General features: G+C 49.3%; 1 protein-coding gene across 17 annotated transcripts in view; it reads left to right on the top strand.

The window, feature by feature from the left end:
- Positions 1-1,470: 1,470 nt before the first annotated feature.
- HM13 (histocompatibility minor 13) overlaps positions 1,471-18,377 on the top strand; it is a 49,107-nt gene continuing 32,200 nt past the window's right edge. For 7 of the 17 annotated variants that reach the window (XR_004287527.1, XM_032351079.1, XM_032351077.1 and 4 more), the window contains exons 1-4: positions 1,473-1,778; positions 11,482-11,580; positions 11,935-12,063; positions 16,558-16,640. Coding sequence is in view for 15 of the 17 variants with exons in the window: in XM_032351079.1 (XP_032206970.1) it covers positions 1,596-1,778; positions 11,482-11,580; positions 11,935-12,063; positions 16,558-16,640 (494 nt within the window). In the remaining 2 variants the exon portion in view is untranslated. Of the gene's footprint in view, positions 1,779-11,481; positions 11,581-11,934; positions 12,064-16,557; positions 16,737-18,377 lie in introns of those variants that run through there. The other 10 variants (XM_032351069.1, XM_032351083.1, XM_032351082.1 and 7 more) reach the window with 8 other exon arrangements.

Here is an 18,377-nt window from a genome sequence, read left to right as displayed (position 1 = left end):
ACACACATGAAGTTACTAGTTCAGTGTCTGGCACATACTAGGCAAACAACTCTTTCTTTTTTTTTTTAAGATTTTATTTTATTTATTTGACAGAGAGATATAGATCACAAGTAGGCAGAGCAGCAGGCAGAGAGAGGGAGGCAGGCTCCCCGCCGAGCAGAGAGCCCGACGTGGGGCTGGATCCCAGGACCCTGAGATCATGACCTGAGTCGAAGGCAGAGGTTTAACCCACTGAGCCACCCAGGCGCCTCCTTTTTTTTTTTTTTTTTTTAATGTAGGCTCCAGGGGCACCTGGGTGGCCCAGTGGGTTAAAGTGTTTTGTCATCTTTGTCTGCCCTCACCATGACTCCCATGCTCCAACCCCACCTCACCGCCTGTCAAGTTTGGACCAGGACATGTGATTTTATACCATCTGTGTCATTTATCAACTCATTGTGTCTCAGCTCTAAATCCACTCTTTTTGCCTCTCTGTATTAATGGAGCTGGGCCTTCTAAGCAATTCTCATTTTCCAGCTCACATAGTTAAGCTTTTTCACTACAGGGTACTAAAGGGACATTGGAGGGGGAATGGACCTTCCTTTCCAGGTTTCAGGTTGGCTTACTTCCTCAGTTCCTGAAGAGCATGATTTTTTTCTCCACTACTTGGCCCAAAATTTCTCCAGTACCTGGTGTCTGCATGGTGCAAATTTCTCAGTTTGCCCGCCACATACTTCCTCCAGCTTGTAACTAGGGTAGCAGTTGCATAGCCAGGAGCCCCAGACAGCATGGGTCTGTGCCCAAATTCAGGTTACTCCTGCCCACACCTTCTCCTCAGCCCTACACACCTATACACTGGAAACTCCTCAGGACTTCCCATCTGCATAGCCAACCCCCTGATTTTTGTCCCCTGGCCCAAGCTAAATGCAGAAGTGAACTAGATTCCTAGAGAGGGAGGTCTGTCTGAATTATTTATGTCCATTAACATGCTATAGAATACATAAGTACATACCAATATCCTACAGACTCCATATTTTTATTTATTTTCATCATTTTATTGTTTTCCCAACCCCTTCCCCTACCACCGCGCTAAAAGTGCAAGCCTCACGAGTATAGGGACGGACTTTTGCCTGTATTGTTCCTCTCTGTGTCCCCAGAGCCTGGGGCAGCATCTGACATATAATGGGATACTCAAATATTTAAAGAGTGAAGGAACAATTAAATATCGGATGAATCATGTATGAATGAACAAATTCTGAGTTATCAGGATGAGGTCTTGTGGGGAGAGGAAAAGGCGATTGAGGAAGTCGTCTGGGACCGGGGTATGGGATCCTCAGGTCTCCCTCGGGATGAATGCCGCGCACAGCGGTCTCAGAGTTCCTTTCCCGACCCATCGCGAGTTGCTTAGCAACTGGTCGCCCGGCCCTCCGCTACCAATAGAGGGCGCGCGGGCGGGGAGACGTGAACGCGCACGCGTGCGCCGCGCGGACCGGCGAGGGCAGCACGTCACTTCCTGTTTCTTTAAGGGAACGTGGCTTTTCCCCGCAGCGCCTGTCTTCGCGTCTGCGTCTCCGCTGCGGCGGCCGGAGCTGGAGTCGGACCCCGAGCGCAGCGTCGCCATGGACTCGGCCCTCAGCGACCCGCACAACGGCAGCGCGGAGGCAGGCGGCGCAGCCAACGGCACGACGCGGCCGCCTTCCACGCCCGAGGGCATCGCGCTGGCCTACGGCAGCCTTCTGCTCATGGCGCTGCTGCCCATCTTCTTCGGTGCCCTGCGCTCGGTGCGCTGCGCCCGCGGCAAGGTAGGGTCGGAGGCAAAACCGCGCGCGCTTTCCATCTCCCAGCGGGGACACGACTGACACGGACCCTCCCTCCCGCCCTTGGCGGAACAGACACCTCTTCTCCCCAGACACCCTTCACGGCATGGATCGCCACCGCTTCCCCATCCCGAGACCATATCCGGGAGCTGGCCCTGGGTGCTCCGGGATCTGACACATCCCCTCACAGGGACCTGCTTCTGCCCCCACTTGGACCCTGGCACATCCCTGCCTCTGTCCGTCATGCAGCAAACACTGTCAGCCTCACACCGGGATTCGGGCAGTGTATTATTCTGAGCCTACTGGACCCAGCGAGGCCGGCCCCACCCTCTGCTCTGGCTGCTTATCCCATATGGGACACCTCTTCTTGGGTTCTGGGTCAACCCCCAGACTGGTACAGTCCCCTGTCATTCCTCCATTCGGAACCCTGCCTCATCCACCCTAGGGCAAATTCTGGCATCCTGAAACTGTGACACCTGTCTAGCTGGAATCTGTGACCCATAGTGTACTCTTCTAAAACCTCCAGATCAGGCCTTTGAGCCACCTCAAAAAAATTAAGCCAAGGATATAGCTGCAGCTCAGGCACCAGTTTTTGGCTTCACTTTTCAGACCAGTTTCACTCAACCAGCCCCTCAGAACCTGGCACCACAGTGCCTCTCTTTTTAACCAAGCATAGACCCCTTCTTTTGCTGGTTTGATCTTCCTGACTGGTAGACACTCCCAGTCTTGGACCTGTCCTAGCCTGAGCCCAGACCCTGTTCCCAACTCCTCACCCTGTTCCCACCCCCCAGATCCCAACCCTACCTTGAAGTAGCATTTCTCTCTGTGCTCCCTAAGACAGTCCCTCCACCAAATTGAGCTCACCTACTGAGCTGCTGTTGGGCTCCCTTATGAGACCAGGCCAGACCCATTCCTGATTGTTCTCAACATATGTCCCATTGGACACCTAGAAGGCCCCATCATTTCCCCCTCTCCATCTTTTTCCCTATTAAGCCTTCTCCAGCCCCTTGAACCGATTGCTTCTCACTTCCTGGCACCCTCTCCCCTCGTAATCTGTAGCTCCTCCCCCACGAAAACCTGAAGCTGAACCTAGGCGGAAGCTGTCTTACCCAAAGAGGGCAGGTCCACAAGGCAGCTGCCACTTTTGAAACTGCTCAAGTGCGGGTTTTCAAACCATTACACAACTTGAGGTCTGCCACCTTCCTTACCCAAGATCAGAGAACTCTCTGGGCAGACACAAAGGGAAATAGTCAGGGCTTAGATGGCCCTATTTGCCTTTCCATTCTGCCTCTTCTAAGCAGGGTTCAGGCGTCTGACTTTTACTTTCTGCTGAGATCGTGATCTCGATCTTGTGAGATTAAGCCCTGCGTCCATCTTTGCGACGAGGTTGGGGTTCTCTGCTTGGGGTTCTCTCCCTCTCTGCCCCTCCTGCTCATGCTTGTGCACTTTCTCTCTTCCTCTCTTTCACTCTCAAATAAATCTTTTTTTTAAAGATTTTATTTATTTATTTGACACAGAGTGAGAGAGACAGAGAGGGAATACAAGCAGAGGAAACGGGAGAGGGAGAAACAGGCTTCCCGTGGAGCAGGGAGCCCGATGTGGGGCTCAATCCCAGGACCCTGTGATCATAACCTGAACCGAAGGCAGACGCTTAATGATTGAGCCACCCAGGCGCCCCTCAAATAAATAAATCTTTAAAGAAAAAAGACAGCTGAAGAGTTGGTCAAAGCTCTGGTGTGGTGGGAACAGAGGGTGTGCATAGAAGAGAGCTCTCCATCCACCATGGCCTCTAGAATACCTTGCCCACCATCTCCTGCAAGCTGCGTGAAATTGCAGACAGCCAGACTCACCACCAATAACCAGGATGTTCTGAAATTTACAAAGCCTTCACCGTCTTTGGTTCTCCCAGCAACTGAATGTTACAGATGGAACCAGTTTTATTTTCCCTGTCTTATGGAGAAAGAAACTGAGGATCAAAGAAATGACTACTCTTGATCCCTCTGCCAATAAGGGGCAGAACTAGGTGTTGCTAAACCTAGTCCAAGGCTGTCCTTGATATATGTGCCTCTAAAGACCCACACAAGTGGCATTTGGGCCTGGGGGGAAAAAAGCCAGCAACTCCCTTTTTCTACCCTGAGTCATGTTTCCCAGTCATGTGGCAAGGAGAGAGAAAAGTTAGTGTGGGGGCCCAGGAGTTTTGATTTCCCACCAATGTTAGACCTTAAAGCCAGCTGAGAGAGGGCATGTGAGGACAGAATTATCTCTGGAGCCAAGTTGTCCATAACAGGCAGGGCAAATTGTGAAATCATGGAGAGAAGGTGGAGCATCCAGGAGTGTGTTGGGAAGAAGTAGCCGTGGGAGGAGCAGTCTTAGAGGGGTGCCCATCCCTCTCAGAGACCTGTGTTCCCAGAAGGGAGCAAATCCCAACCCAAGCAATAGCTGGGGATCAGATTACTTCAAAGGCCCTTGGCCTGTAACTCAGAGGAGCCCCTCAGCCAACTGGACTGGGCTTCTGCTCTGTGCCAGGCCCTGGGCTGGGTACCAGGGGTGCTGGGACAACAAATGCCAGGCCTTGTCTTCCCAGAGCTCAGTGCCCCACGGAGAAACAGATGTGTAAGCTGCCAACTAAACCGAATCCTGATACGCCTTCCAGAGGAGGCCGCAGCTGCCTTTGCAAAGATGGGCGAAAGTTCAGCAGGCAGAGCAGGAGAGAGGGAGGCATTGCTTTGCAGGGTGCATTCAGAGGGGCAGCGAGCAGTGCGATGAAAGCCCCCGGGGCAGGGCCCTGGAGGCCATAACAGAAAGATGTTCAGGCAGCCTGCAGCCTTTCTGCATGATAGAATCCTGAAAGCCACACAGTAGTTCATCTTCATAGCTACAAAATGACCACACACTTGTAAAAAAAAAAAAAAATCCAAGCCATGCAGAAGTATAAAGGAAAAGCCTCCTCAGTACCACTTTTTGAAGGAACCTATTTAGCTCTTTGGTGTGTAATTTCCCAGAACTTTTCTATGTATATATAAATGTGTGTGTGCCTGTGTGTATTCACAGATGTAAATTTATTTTTATAGCAATGGGTTTTTATATTACATACTGCTCTGTAACTTGACATGGTTTTTTTGTTGTTTTTGTTTTTAACACTGTGTCATGGTCATTTTCCTGTCCATATCTGCAGATCTGCCTCATTATTTTATGTCAGGGAGGGTAAGTAACACATGCCTGTGGTGTAAAATTCCAGAGGTGCAGAGGGCATCTTGAAAGCCTCCGTCCCACCCAGCTACTCAGCTTCCCTCCCCAGAGGCACCCCCTGTTACCTGTTTCCTGGATATCCAAGAAGTTCTGTGCCTTTACAAATAAATAAGCATATGCTTTCTCTGCATTTTTGCAGTATAACTTAACATTTTGTTATAAATCCACTTTTTGGCACCTGGCTCTTTTCACCAGGTATATGTTAGAGATCAGTATATTTGTGCGTACGGAGTGGTCATGTTCTTCGACAGCTCTGTGGGATCCAGCCTGTGTCCCACAATTTGTTTAGAGCACTGGTCTCAGAGTATGATTGCTAGATCAGCAGCAGCGGCCACAGCCTCACCTGGGAGCTGGTTCGAAATGCAGATTTTGAGTTAGAGACTCACTGTGGGCCTGGCAGTCTGTTTTCACAACCCCTCCTGACAATTCTTCTGGGTGTTCATGTGAGAACCTCTGATTTAGAATTCTCCACGGGTTGTTCAGATGAGTGTCAGTCTTTTGCTATGACAAGCCATGCTGAAATTCATCTCCTTATATGTTTGTTACGTCACACTTGTTTGTATTTGTAGGATTTTTTTGGTTGTTGTTGTTAAAGATTTTATTTATTTATTTGACAGAGAGAAATCACAAGTAGACAGGCAGGCAGAGAGAGAGAGAGGGAAGCAGGCTCCCTGCTGAGCAGAGAGCCCGATGCGGGACTCGATCCCAGGACCCTGAGATCATGACCTGATCCGAAGGCAGCGGCTTAACCCACTGAGCCACCCAGGCGCCCGGATTTTTTTTTTTTTTAATTGATTTGCGGGGTCAAGGGCCATGTGCATGTTTGATTTAGATGGATCTTACCAAATTACGCACCCTAGAGGTTGTATAAGTTTATACACCCACCAGCAGTGACCTCAGTTCCTGTGTGATGGCTGCGCAGCAGTCCAGTCCCAGGGCTTTCTGAGCCAGACTGGGGGATCCATTCAGGTCTAGGCTTCACAAAGAGCTCCTGGTAGAGTCAGTGATGGGCGGGAGGGAGAACAGGAAGGAGGCTGGTGATGTGGTCACCGTGAAGACTGCAGTGGGGCACAGGATTTGGTGGGGGGGGGGATGCCAGTTTGAGTTCTAGAAATGCTTAGGAAGCAGAGTGAGGTGAATGAGTGAATGTGGTGTAAAGAGGAGGAGACCCTGGGGTCTCCATCTGGGGTGAAATGAACAGAATGGTCCACAAGTCCCAGATCATTTCTAGGACATGGCCTGGAAGCAGCACTCCCAGAGCTCGGGCTGAGCCAATGACTCGAAGCCGGGCATCTGTCTTCCCTTGATGCTTTTGCTTCCGCCCTGATAACTGAACATCCACAATGTCACTGGAAGCTAAGTTTATTTCGGCTATTTGTGTCAGCTTCTCTCTCTCTCTCTCTCTGTCACACACACACACACACACACACACACACTCACTCACACACTCTTTCTCTCTCACTAATTATGTTTTGTGTTTTGGGAGCTCTTGCATTTGCTTAAGAGCATCTGGCTTAAAAACCCACATCGAATTGGTAGAGAATCCTAACAACTTTTTATGTTTTTGTAACAACAAAGGTTAACTGTTGGGTTGGGTGGGGTGTTTGTGAGGGGAGGAGCAGAGCGAGAGAGAATCTTAAACAGGCTCCATGCCCAGTGCAGAGCCCAACATGGGGCTCCATCTCGGGTCATGACCTGAGCCAAAATCAAGAGTCAGATGCTTAACCAACTGAGCCACCCAGGCACCCCAAAGGTTGATTGTTACATTGTCACAAGCTCCCTGAGAATCTTGTCACAACTTGCTAGCACAAATTTCCAGGTAGGAAAGGTAGAGGTCATCTAGGAAGTAGTGGCTAAGAGTTGGGACACTGGGGGGCACCTGGGTGGCTCTGTGGGTTAAAGCCTCTGTCTTCAGCTCAGGTCATGCATGATCTCAGGGTCCTGGGATCGAGCCCTGCATCAGGCTCTCTGCTCAGTGGGGAGCCTGCTTCCTCCTCTCTCTCTGCCTGACTCTCTGCCTACTTGTGATCTGTCTGACAAATAAATAAACAAAATCTTTAAAAAAAAAAAAAAAAAGGGGGTGGGGGACACTGGACCCAGACTGCCTGTGTTTGGATCCAGGCTCCACCACTCACCAGCTGTGTGACCTTAAGCAAGTTACTTTACCTCTCTGAGCTTCAGTTTCCTCATCTGTAAAGGGGAGCTTTTAAAAATACCTGCTTCACAGAGTTTTTGTGAGGATGAAATCACATATAGCACCTAGAGCAGGGCTTCGCACATAAAACACTCTCCTAAGTGTTACCTTTATTACTGTTACTGTCAGATTTCCAATCTCACATTCTGACTCAGCATGGTGGCTTGGATATTTACACAGTCACCATGGATGAGCCAGAGTCCTTTGTATAGTGGGATGTGTGTCCAACCTTGGCTTGTCATCAAGTAATTTTAAGCTTCTTTCCACCCAGGATACAGGGCTGAATTGAAAGGATTATGTGGAGGACACCTGGGTGGCTCATTTGGTTAAGCATCTTCCTTCGGCTCAGGTCATGATCCCAGGATCCTGGGGTCAAGTCCCACATCGGGCTCCCTGCTCAGTTGGGGAGTCTGCTTCTCCCTCTGCCTGCTGCTCCTCCTGCTTGTGCTTGCTCGCTCTTTCCCTCTCTCTGACAAATGAATAAATAAAGTCTTTTTCTTACAGATTTTATTTATTTATTTGTCAGACAGAGATCACAAGTAGGCAGAGAGAGGAAGGGAAACAGGCTCTCCGCTGAGCAGAGTCGATGTGGGGCTTGATCCCAGGACCCTGGGATCATGACCTGAGCTGAAGGCAGAGGTTTTAACCCACTAAGCCAGCCAGACGCCCCTGGATAAATAAAATCTTTTTAAAAAGCGGGGGGGGGGGGGGGGGGGGGGGAGAAAGGAATATGTGGAAATGAGCCCTAACGCTCGTTTGTAGGTGAGTCCAGAATCCCCTGTGCTCTGCAACTGTAGTTCCCTCTGCCTCCTGTTTCCCTGACTTGTACACAAAGCAAATTCCTCAACTCTATATATTTGGCTCCTACACCCTACCAGAACCCTTGCTTGACCTTCAAGGCTTTGCCTAAGTGCCATCTGCTTTCTTGTGATTCTTTATATACCACTACTACTACTACTACTTATAATAGTACAGAGTCTAGACAGCTCATGTGACAGCTCAAGGCACAATACTAAGTATTTCCAGTGCAAAATTCATAGAATCCTGGGGCACCTGAGTGACTCAGTTGGTTAAGTGTCTGCCCTAAGCTCAGGTCATGGTCTCAACATCCTGGGATCAAGCCCCGCATTGGACTCCCTCCTCAGTGTTGAGTCTGCTTCTCCCTCTCCCTCTGTCTCACACTGGCTTGTGCACATATACTCTCTCTCTCAAACAAATAAATAAAAATCTTTAAAAAAAAAAAGTCATAGAATCCCGAAATTCACCATACAGCTGAGGAGATTGAGGCTCTGAGAGAGAGAAATAACATTCCTGGGCCCCACAGCTGGAAAGAGGCAGAGCTGGAAGTCACTTTCTGGCATCAGAGCCCTCTCCCATCCATTTGGCACTCAGGCTGGGTATTGCAGCAGTATATGTCTTGTTTTGTCACATGTCACACTGTATCATGGTGTTCTCTCTGCATGTCAGGGTCTTGGCCTGCCTGCCTGTGGACTCTGAGATGAATAACTGTCTAATTTATGTTTGGGCCTCTGCTCCTGCTAGAGGGACATACGTTGAACTTGTGGATGTACACAGAGGGGTGGGGAAATTTTCCCCAGCCCCGCAGCACCCTGTTGCCAAAAGCAGACACCCAGGGCTGGGGGAAATGGAGGGAGTCAGTACTGCTCACCCACCCCACCCCTTCCTCCCAGCAGAGCTGCCCCTGGGTACTCTAGAAAGGTCGGTCTCCCTCCCGGCCACCTCAGTCAGGCACGTGCTGGGGTTTGGGGAAACGCCTCCCCCCTCCCCCTCTCCCTGACAGTCCCAGCTCCTCATACACAGTTACAGCACTTTATACTTTGCCAGGCTGTTCTGTATCCCATATATCATTTAGTTGAAATCTCTCGGCCCTTTTTTTATTTTTTTATTTTTTTTTAAGATTTTATTTATTTATTTGACAGAGAGAGATCACAAGTAGGCAGAGAGGCAGGCAGAGAGAGAGGACGAAACAGGCTCCCTGCCGAGCAGAGAGCCCGATGCGGGGCTCGATTCCAGGACCATGACCTGAGCCGAAGGCAGAGGCTTTAACCTGCTGAGCCACCCAGGCGCCCCGTCTCTCGGCCCTTTTAGAGGTAAATAAAGCTAGAGACTATGATCCTATTTGACAGAGGAGTAAACTGAGACTCTGAGAGCCAAGGTGTGCCTCAGTCACCTAGCAAGCCGTTTACTAGAGCACTGAATGCCTTTATCATACTTTATGTGTCTTGTTTGCATGCGTGTGAATTTTATCTGTAGGAAAAATTCCCTGAAGTGGAAGTGCTTGGTCAAAGGTGTATGCACTTGTGATTTTGACAAATGCTGACAGTGTGCTCTCTGCAGGAACCAATTTTACCCTCCTGAAGGTACCAAGGGTCAGCACCTATTTCCCTGTAACCTCACCAGCTCAGTCTGTTACGCAGTGGGGACTTCCGCCATTCTGACAGATGAAAACTGGAATCTCAGTGCACTTCACTTCGAGCTTCTCTTATTAAGAGTGAGGGTGGAAAGAAAAAAAGCAAAAAAAAAAGAGTGAGGATAACATTTTTTCCTGTGAATAAGAACTTTTTGTGGTTCCTGCTCTGTGAACCTTCTCGGTGCCCTTGGGCACGTGTAAATTGCAGTTTGGTGCATCTGCTGAGTTGCCCTCCCCAAAAGGCTGGACCATTTTGCACTATAACCAACAGTGTATGCACATCCCAGCTCCATTTCGAGGCCATTGCATGGGTTTACTGCTCTCTGCCCTGTCTCCTTCCCTTTCTGCAGTTTCCCTTCCATTGTTGGGCAGAAGGTCTGCCTGACCCGAAATCTGCCCTCTCCAGGCAGCTTCCCCTTAAGCATGTTTTGTCCTGTTGGTTTTTAAGAGGCAGCTGTGAGCCAAAAAAATTAATGAGACTCTGCAGCTGAACATGATCCCTTGTCCCCAGGGTGCTGGTGCCTTATTCACCGGATAGACATGGTGATGGTGGAATCTTAGGCATTGAGATGAGCCTGCGGAGAGAGAACTTGACTTTGACTTGAGCAGAAGTCTCATCTGTCATTACTAGGACCTCTGGTAGCTAGGATATAAAGTGGAATAGACATACCAAGTGCAGGGAGAATTGCAGTGGGAGAGGAAGCTTAGCCAGTGGGAAATCTGGAAATGCTTCATGGCAGTGACATTGGCAAGGTCCTTGATGACTGAGGATTCTGCTTAGCTGAGAGGGCATGGAGAGAGAGCATGATGGTCTTGAAAGCTTTCAACTTTGTGTTTTTTAGTATGAATTTAAACCAGAATTATACTGCCACTGGTGGATTCTCATTAGAAAGTTTTCTGGCGGGTGCCTGGGTGGCTCAGTCGGTTAAGTGTCTGCCTTTGGCTCAGGTCATGGTCTCGGGGTCCTGGGATCGAGCCCCGCATCGGGCTCCCTGCTTGGCAGGAAGCCTGCTTCTCCCTCTCCCACTCCCCCTGCTTGTGTTCCCTCTTTCGCTGTGTCTCTCTGTCAAATAAATAAATAAAATCCTTTAAAAAAAAAAAGTTTTCTGGCTGGAATTCTATGAAGTTGATAAAATCCCTATTCTGTGCTGTTGCTCCACTCCCATTTTTTTCCTTTTTTAAAGTACTGAAATTATTTTGACTACATCCAGGTTTTTTCATGTAAATATTTATCCTCTGTTGTGTCTTTACCCAAAGCACATTGTCGCCAACAGTAGCATCTGCCATTGTGGATTTAATTGTGGCTTTTACTCTTACCAGATTCAGTTTCCCCAGTCAAATTTCTTAAGTGTAAGTTTTGTCAAGATTTGCTTCTCCTTGCAGTTGGCGTCTGCTGTGTACAGTTTCAGTTGCTGTCAGTTTTATCAGTTGTTGGGTTGTTTCTACTCAGACCTATTGAATAACAAATTCATCGTGTTTACCTAGTAGCTAATCCATAAGGAAACCGGGAATAGTTCTCATGAGGTCTAGTACTGCTCTCTTGTCACAGTATCCAGGGTTTTCTCTCAATTATTTCATGCCATAACTGCCTCTGCCATCACTCTTGTCCCCAGATATGCCACACTTGCCCTGCTGGGGCCCAGATGGCCCTCGTGCAAAATGGCAGGGTGAAGTATCTTGCCCCAGCGTGGGCAGAGGGAACCGCATTTCCAAAGCCTGGGGTCGGAAAGATGTGGTGGAAAGGTGAATGAGCCACAGCCCCAGAGGCCAAAACTGCACCCCCGACTCACAGGTACCTTTCTTGACTGCTCTAGAACGCCTCGGACATGCCGGAGACTATCACCAGCCGGGACGCCGCCCGCTTCCCCATCATCGCCAGCTGCACACTCTTGGGGCTCTATCTCTTTTTCAAAGTAAGTCCTTTACCACCCGTTGTGTTATTTGGTTTAAATAACTTTGTTTTGTTTTGTTTTTCCCATCACAGGAGATATGCATGTTCATTTGTAGAAAATAAAGAAACAAGGGGGAAAAAAAAAGTCCTAATAATTCACCTCTAGACCAACTGCCAACACAGAGATAACCACCGATGGCATTTAGGAGTCTTTCCCATAGTCATTATTTCTTTTCCCTGTGTGGCTTTTTTGTTTTGTTTTCATGATACCATTTTGGTTTGCACTGTACTGTTTATGCTGGGACGGGGTATAGCTTGTGTCTCCAATGCACCTCTACCATACTAATTGCCTTTTTTTTTTCTTTAATTTACCGAGGTTTATTTTCCAAATAAAAGTTACACAGGCTCAGTGTTGAAAACGTGGAAAACACAGAAAAGTAAAAAGGGGAAAACAGCAGTCATCCAAAACCCCACTACCAGAGACAATCACAGATTCCCTTTGGAGGTGTGTCCTTGCGCTGTTTTCCCGGTGCATGGTTTCTCCGTAGCTGTGGCCACGTGGCGTACTCAGTTTTGTAGCTGCTGCTTTCACTCCCCATTAATAACATCATAAGCATTCTCTCATGTTAACTGCAAACTCTTCTGAAGCTTTTCTTTTTCTTCTTCTTTTTTTTTTTTTTTTTTTTTTACTATAACACATACTATTTTCTGATTATGAAAGTAAGATATGCAGAAAACTTTTAAAGAGCGGGGGAAAAATACGTAGAGGTAACGGTCACTATTAACATTTGGGCATGTCTCCTTTCAGGCTTTTAGTAAGCATGCTTTTCACATAAATATCCTAGCTGTAGTGTTGTGTCCTGTGTTTTTGCAGTCGTGCCTCACAAGTGCTTTTTCCCTGGTCACTGAAAAGCTCTCAAGGACGACTTTTAATTAACGTGTTAAAAACACAGGTAGATGGCGAAAAAAAACATTTTCGGTCTAAGGGAAGACGTAAATGAGCCATAATCTTCTCCCCAGTGTAGTTTTTCCTGGATCTTCCGCGTAGATCTACGTTTATGTTAAAATTTAAAAACAAATATATGTATGAGATACTGGGTGTTTACTGTAGAGATATTTTTCAATCTGTGCAGTCACGTCTGCCTCGTTAATCTTAACACCTGCCTGTGGCTCTGTTTTACGGCTGCGCCTCTGAGGGATGTCTGGTGTTGGGATGTCACAGCGGTGCTGCTGCGAGCGCCAGCGCCGGGGTACAGGATCTCGGCCTGGGCACGTGTGTTCAAGTGTATTTGCAGTAGGAGGAACAGGTCATGTAGCATCTCCATTTGTAGTTTGAACAGATAGTTCCAAATCCCCACAAAAGATGGCGCCCTTTTTCGTTTCCCTTATGGGGAATAGTGGGCTGGCTGCCTTGACTCTCACCAGCATGGGTGGCATCAGAATTCCTCATCTTTGCCAGTCTGTGAGTGAGTCCACGACATAATATTTAACACCTGCTTCCTGTCCCATCGTTCCCTCGTTGTTGGATCAGAACTATGCTGCTTAATGGTTTCAGAATCCCCCCACAGGCAGGTTGACCACAACTCACCTCCAGCACCCCCCGCACCCCACTTTAAACAAAAGAAGTCATTCCAGTTTTTACTCTACAAACCAGCGTGCATCAAGTAACATTAGGTATTCATGGATTTTTTTTTTTTCCTGGACCTTGGGTGAAGAGTTGGATTTACTCCATGCTTCGGTTCATAGCATCCCGTCCTCAGTCCATGCCAGGCGCCCCTCCACCCCTAGTGCCCGCCTCCATGTCCCACCTCCATGTCCCTGTCCACAAGAAACACCTGCTCTGATGCGTTTGCTTTGTCTTCAGATGTGTGTCTCCTTATAAAACGTATGGTGTCGGTCTGTCTGTGTCTACTGAGAGTCCAGCTTCCATAAACAGAGCTGTGCGGTGCATCTCCCTCTGTTTGCCTTTTCTCTCCCCTGTACTTTTGAGATTCCTCTGAGGCCGTCTGCACATTTGGCCCATTGCCTCCAGCTTAGCTTTTGGCAGAGATTTCTCAGGTGTCTGCTGTGCTGAGTGCCAGGGATACATCCGCAGGCCCTTGCCTCAAGACCCTCTGACATTTTTAGTACTTAGGATTCTTTCCTTTAGCTAGGTTCCCTCAGAAAGAAATTTCTGGCAGTGGAGGGTAGGAGCATTTTTCTTTAAGCCACTGTATGCTCTGCCTGTCCCCCACTGCAGGCGGGTAAGCCCCAACCTGCCATGCGCCAGAGGACACAGCATACCTCTTATTCATGTCTTTAGAGGGTCCACACTGGGATTTCTGAGAGGTGGCCATCTGGACAACACAGCCAACAGATTCCTCCCAAACTCCAGGCTGGCGGCTTGTGAATTGGTTTTCCGAATGGTGGGATCCCTCGGCCCCTTTCCTCCCCGCCACCACGCTGGTTGGGATGTTTCTCAACATTATAAAATGTATCTGATTCCACCTCATTTAAAACTGATTGCTCTGAGGCAGCATACAAAAATTATACCCAGCAGCATAAGCATAAAAAAGTAAAGGAAGAAATTGGAGTGAAAGAGCAAATTAAAATAGGATAAAACAAAGCCTTGGGTGAGGACCATACCCTGAACCCAGGCCGTACTTTTGTCAGAGTGTCTCTGATACTGGTGTCGCTCTGCGCTTCTAGCAGCTAAAACACAGAGAAAGCCAGGCTTGGTGAGACTGGGTGCACAGTCCATAGGCCACACAGTCCAGCCAACTCGCTCTAAGTTGCAGCCAGAGAAATTTTCCTAAGGGCCCAGGGGAAAGGAACACTACTGAGAGGTAGACCACATCGTCATAAAACATGGCCCACGTGCCTATGAAGTATGTTCATAGGGCTTTTTCTTACGGTAGTCACATTCTAGGCCACTGCTTTGCTCATCCATCCGTTCTGCAAACATTAACTGGGTGCCTGCTGTATACAAGGCCCCAAGTGAGAAAAACTGACCATCCCTGCCCTCCAGGAGTCTCTTGTTAATTGGTGGAGATGGACACCAGTCAGTCACATTGATAAATGTGAAGCTACAGTCCTGGGAAGTGCTGCAGAAGCAAGGCGTAGCAACAAGAAAGCACAGAAGAGCCCCGCAGCTAGCATGAACCTCTGCCCCTGCCCCACTCCCACCTCTAGCAGCAGCACCTTCACCTACCTCACTGCTCAGCCAGCCGCAAACCCGGGGAGCCGTCCTCCCTGCACTTGCAGTCAAGGGCACCGTCTTCTGTCCGCCAGAGTCTGCAGTACCCTCCTCACCAGGCTGTCTGCTTCCACCCGTGCCCTGGGAAGTCTGTCTCCCACACAGCAGCACAGGAATCCTCTCAGGACATCCAGTCATGTCACCGCCCTGCCCTTGGTCTCCAGTACTGGCGTGACTCACCCAGAGGAATCTAGATTTTCTCACGGCACTGTAGGGTCTCTCTGCCCCTCAGCGGTCCCAGCCTCATCTCCTCACACCGGCCCCTTACTCTCTCAGCTCTAGGCTCACAGGCCCTGACTCTTCGCCACGTACATAAGCAACATACCCACCTCAGGACCTTTGCACTCACCTTTCTCTCTGCCCCAAATGCTCTCCACCTCGAATACCCTCACAGTGGCTCCCTCGCTTTGTTAAGGTTCTATTCCTGAACAAGGTGAGTATCTTCCCGTTGAGAAACTTTCACTGACTACCAGTCTAAAAGAGCAGCTCTCCCCTCTTCTCTCTGTTTGCCCTGCTCTGCTTTTCTTTTGAGGACCCATCACCACTTGACTATATATTACATACGTGTATCTTTTGAGATTCTTTCTCTCTTGCTGGCACATAAACTCCATGGGGGCAGGGACTTTGATGCCTCATTTCTTGCTGTGTCCCCAGAGTTCACACGACGCCGTTAACATGGTAAACAGTCAGTACACGTGAGCTGAGTTAATGAGGGGTGGTTGTATCAAGGAAGACTGCTCCAAGCTGAGAGTCGAAGAAAGAAGGATGGGGAGAATGTCCAGGGCAGCAGAAGAGTGGGTGCACAGGCCAGCTGCCTAGGGTGGGGCTGTGGCACAGACAGGGCCCTCAGAAAGGCTGGTGTGACCCCAGTGTGCTGTGAGCCACAGCTGAGAAGGTCTGTGATGGCCATCGCAGGGGCTGAGGCCCGGGTAGGGTGTGGGCCTTGAGCTTGTGAAGGCGAGGCTTTAAGCAGGGGAGCAGTGTGGGCAGACAGGCTTTAAACAGATTCTGTAACGGCCTCCTTGAGAGCACCCAGTGCCCCTGTGCCCCATACCACAGCACATGAATCCCCCCCAGCCAGAGACCCTCAGGAGAGCAAACTCAGGAAGGAGAGGATGACTGCGGAAGGAGATGCAGAGCCTTCCCCAGAGTCCAGGATTCCCAGCAGTGACAGGCAGCTTTGGAGTATCACAAAAGAGAACATATCCCAGTTCCACTTGACAATAAGACTGAGAAGCAGCAGCAGGCAGGGTCTCCTGTCACAGCTTCTAGCCATCACCATGGGACAAGTCCTCCAGAAGACCATCAGGTAGACGATGGGGCAGGGCACAAGCGACTTACAAGTAGCGTGCTTGGGGCCTTGGTAGCCACCGTAGGGGGCTCCCTAGATTTTTGAGCAGGGAGAAGGAAACTTGGAAGAGTGCATTCTGAGGCTCCCTTGGGGGGTTGCACTCAGGACTGTCCTCCCCCATGATTCCATGCCAGGACTCTGAGCACAGACCTAGTATTGCCTGTCTCCAGATAATGGAGCTACCAGGCACACACATACTCCATTGGGTGTCCCTCCGGGGGCCTGAGGTTGCTCCCTTTTCTTCTGTAGCTACAGAAGCTAGAAGGCCCCTAGCACTCTCTGAGATTCTTCCTCCCACCGTTCCCTAGCTCCAGAGGGATGAGACCAACCTCCAGAAGAGAAGCGGGGACTCTGATTTCCCCATAGCCACGGGCAACCCTGACTTCCTGTTTCTTTTTTTATTTCTGCCTCAGATATTCTCCCAGGAGTACATCAACCTCTTGCTGTCCATGTATTTCTTCGTGCTGGGGATCCTGGCCCTGTCCCACACCATCAGGTCAGAAGGCATCTCTTCAACATTTGAAGCAGCTTTCTCAGGAGCCAGTACAGGGTCCTGGATGAGAACATGACCTTTGGCGTCATTCAGAGCCAGGTTTGAATCCTGGCTGTACAATCCAAGGGCTTCTTTCCCCTGCGGTACAGCGTGGGTGAGCTAGAACAAGACCTGTAACCTCTGTGGCACAGTCCCCTCCCAGGGACTGACAAGAGTATCCAGGGGGTGTTTCCCACCACCACCGTTGTTGGGAAGGTTAATCACATTGTAGTACCAGGATGTCACTTGTCACAGTGCTGAGACGGGTAATAGCAGCGCCACCTGCCAGGTGTTTTAGGCTGCTGGCACCTCGTGGTAAGCCCGGCTTCTCACACGTGATCTTGTTTCCTGCTGAGAGAGGGGCAGTAGAGTGAGAAGTTAAGAGTACAGCCTCTGGAATTTGATTACTTGAATTTGAATCCAGACTCTGCTACTTAATACCCTCTGACTTGGGGCAAGTCACTTAATCTCTCTGGCCTCAATTTCCTCAGCCGAATGTGGAGGAAAATAACTGAACCTTCCTCATGGGTCATGGGAAAGCTTTTAGCCCAGTATCTGACACCTAATGTGTCCAATAACTGTTAACTTTTGTCGTTACTATTACTTCCTGTGCTCACCTGCCAGGTAACTTACAAGGTTAGCTTTTGCTTTTATTTATTTATTTATTTGAGAGAGACGGAGACAGACGGCAGGAGAGGGAACACAAGCAGGGGGAGTATGAGAAAGAGAAGCGATTTCCTGCTGAGCAAGGAGCCCAATGCAGGGCTCGATCCCAGGACCCCGGGATTATGACCCCAGCCGAAGGCAGACACTTAATGACTGAGCCACCCAGGCGCCCTTAGCTTTTGCTTTAAATCTTCTGTTATCTTTGGAAACCGAAGCACAAAGAGATTAGGAATTTTCCAAGATCGCACAATGGATAAGCAGCAGAGCCAAGATTCAAACCCAGGTCTGAGTGGCCCCAGAGTCGTGTTCCCATTGCCACCTGCTCAGACAGGCACGTGCTGTGTTTGTCCAGTGGGGATGAAGGACCTAGGCCGGGACCCTGAAGGGGTGCTGCTCTTCATGTCATGGACAGGCCAATTCTCCGTGTGTTGTAAACATTTGGCATTCCCTAGCCCTGTTTCCTAAATGAGAGTTATGTCCCCAGTCTGCCCTCTAGCTTGTGACTCCAAAAGTTTCCCCGCCTGTTTCCACCTGGTCCCTTCAGCTGGATACAGTGTCGGGTTGAGAACCACTGACCAAGGTGGCCTGTAGACTATGGAGGTTCCCAGAAGGAAGGAACGCAGCTAAAAGTCAGCCTTGAAGGGTGGGAAACCTGGAAGAGGCACAAAGGAGAGGGGAAAGTTAGGAGTAGGAGATCTGTGTGCAGTGAAAGCGCATTTGGGATCTTTCTGCAGTTGTCAGAGAGGAAGCGCCGGGCCTGTTCACAAAAGGCATCAAAAGCCAGTTGGGTTTGGCCTTGTTTCCCTAGGCACACTGGCAAGACATTGTGGTACTCAAGAGCGTGGGTTCAGGAGATGTTGGCCCTGGAACCGAGGCCTAGCTCTGCCAGCTCGATAATTTGTGTAAGCTTCTCAAGTCCTCTGAGTATCAGTTCCTATAAAACGGAGACACTTAAAAAAAAAAAAGAAAAAAAAGAAACGTAGACACTGCAAGCACCTCCTCACTGGGGCGTGGGAAGGATCAGATGAGCCACAA

This window comes from Mustela erminea, chromosome 7, assembly GCF_009829155.1.
Source record: "Mustela erminea isolate mMusErm1 chromosome 7, mMusErm1.Pri, whole genome shotgun sequence".
In the NCBI taxonomy this organism is placed as follows: Eukaryota; Metazoa; Chordata; class Mammalia; order Carnivora; family Mustelidae; genus Mustela; species Mustela erminea.
This window is presented reverse-complemented; position numbering and strand designations above follow the sequence as displayed.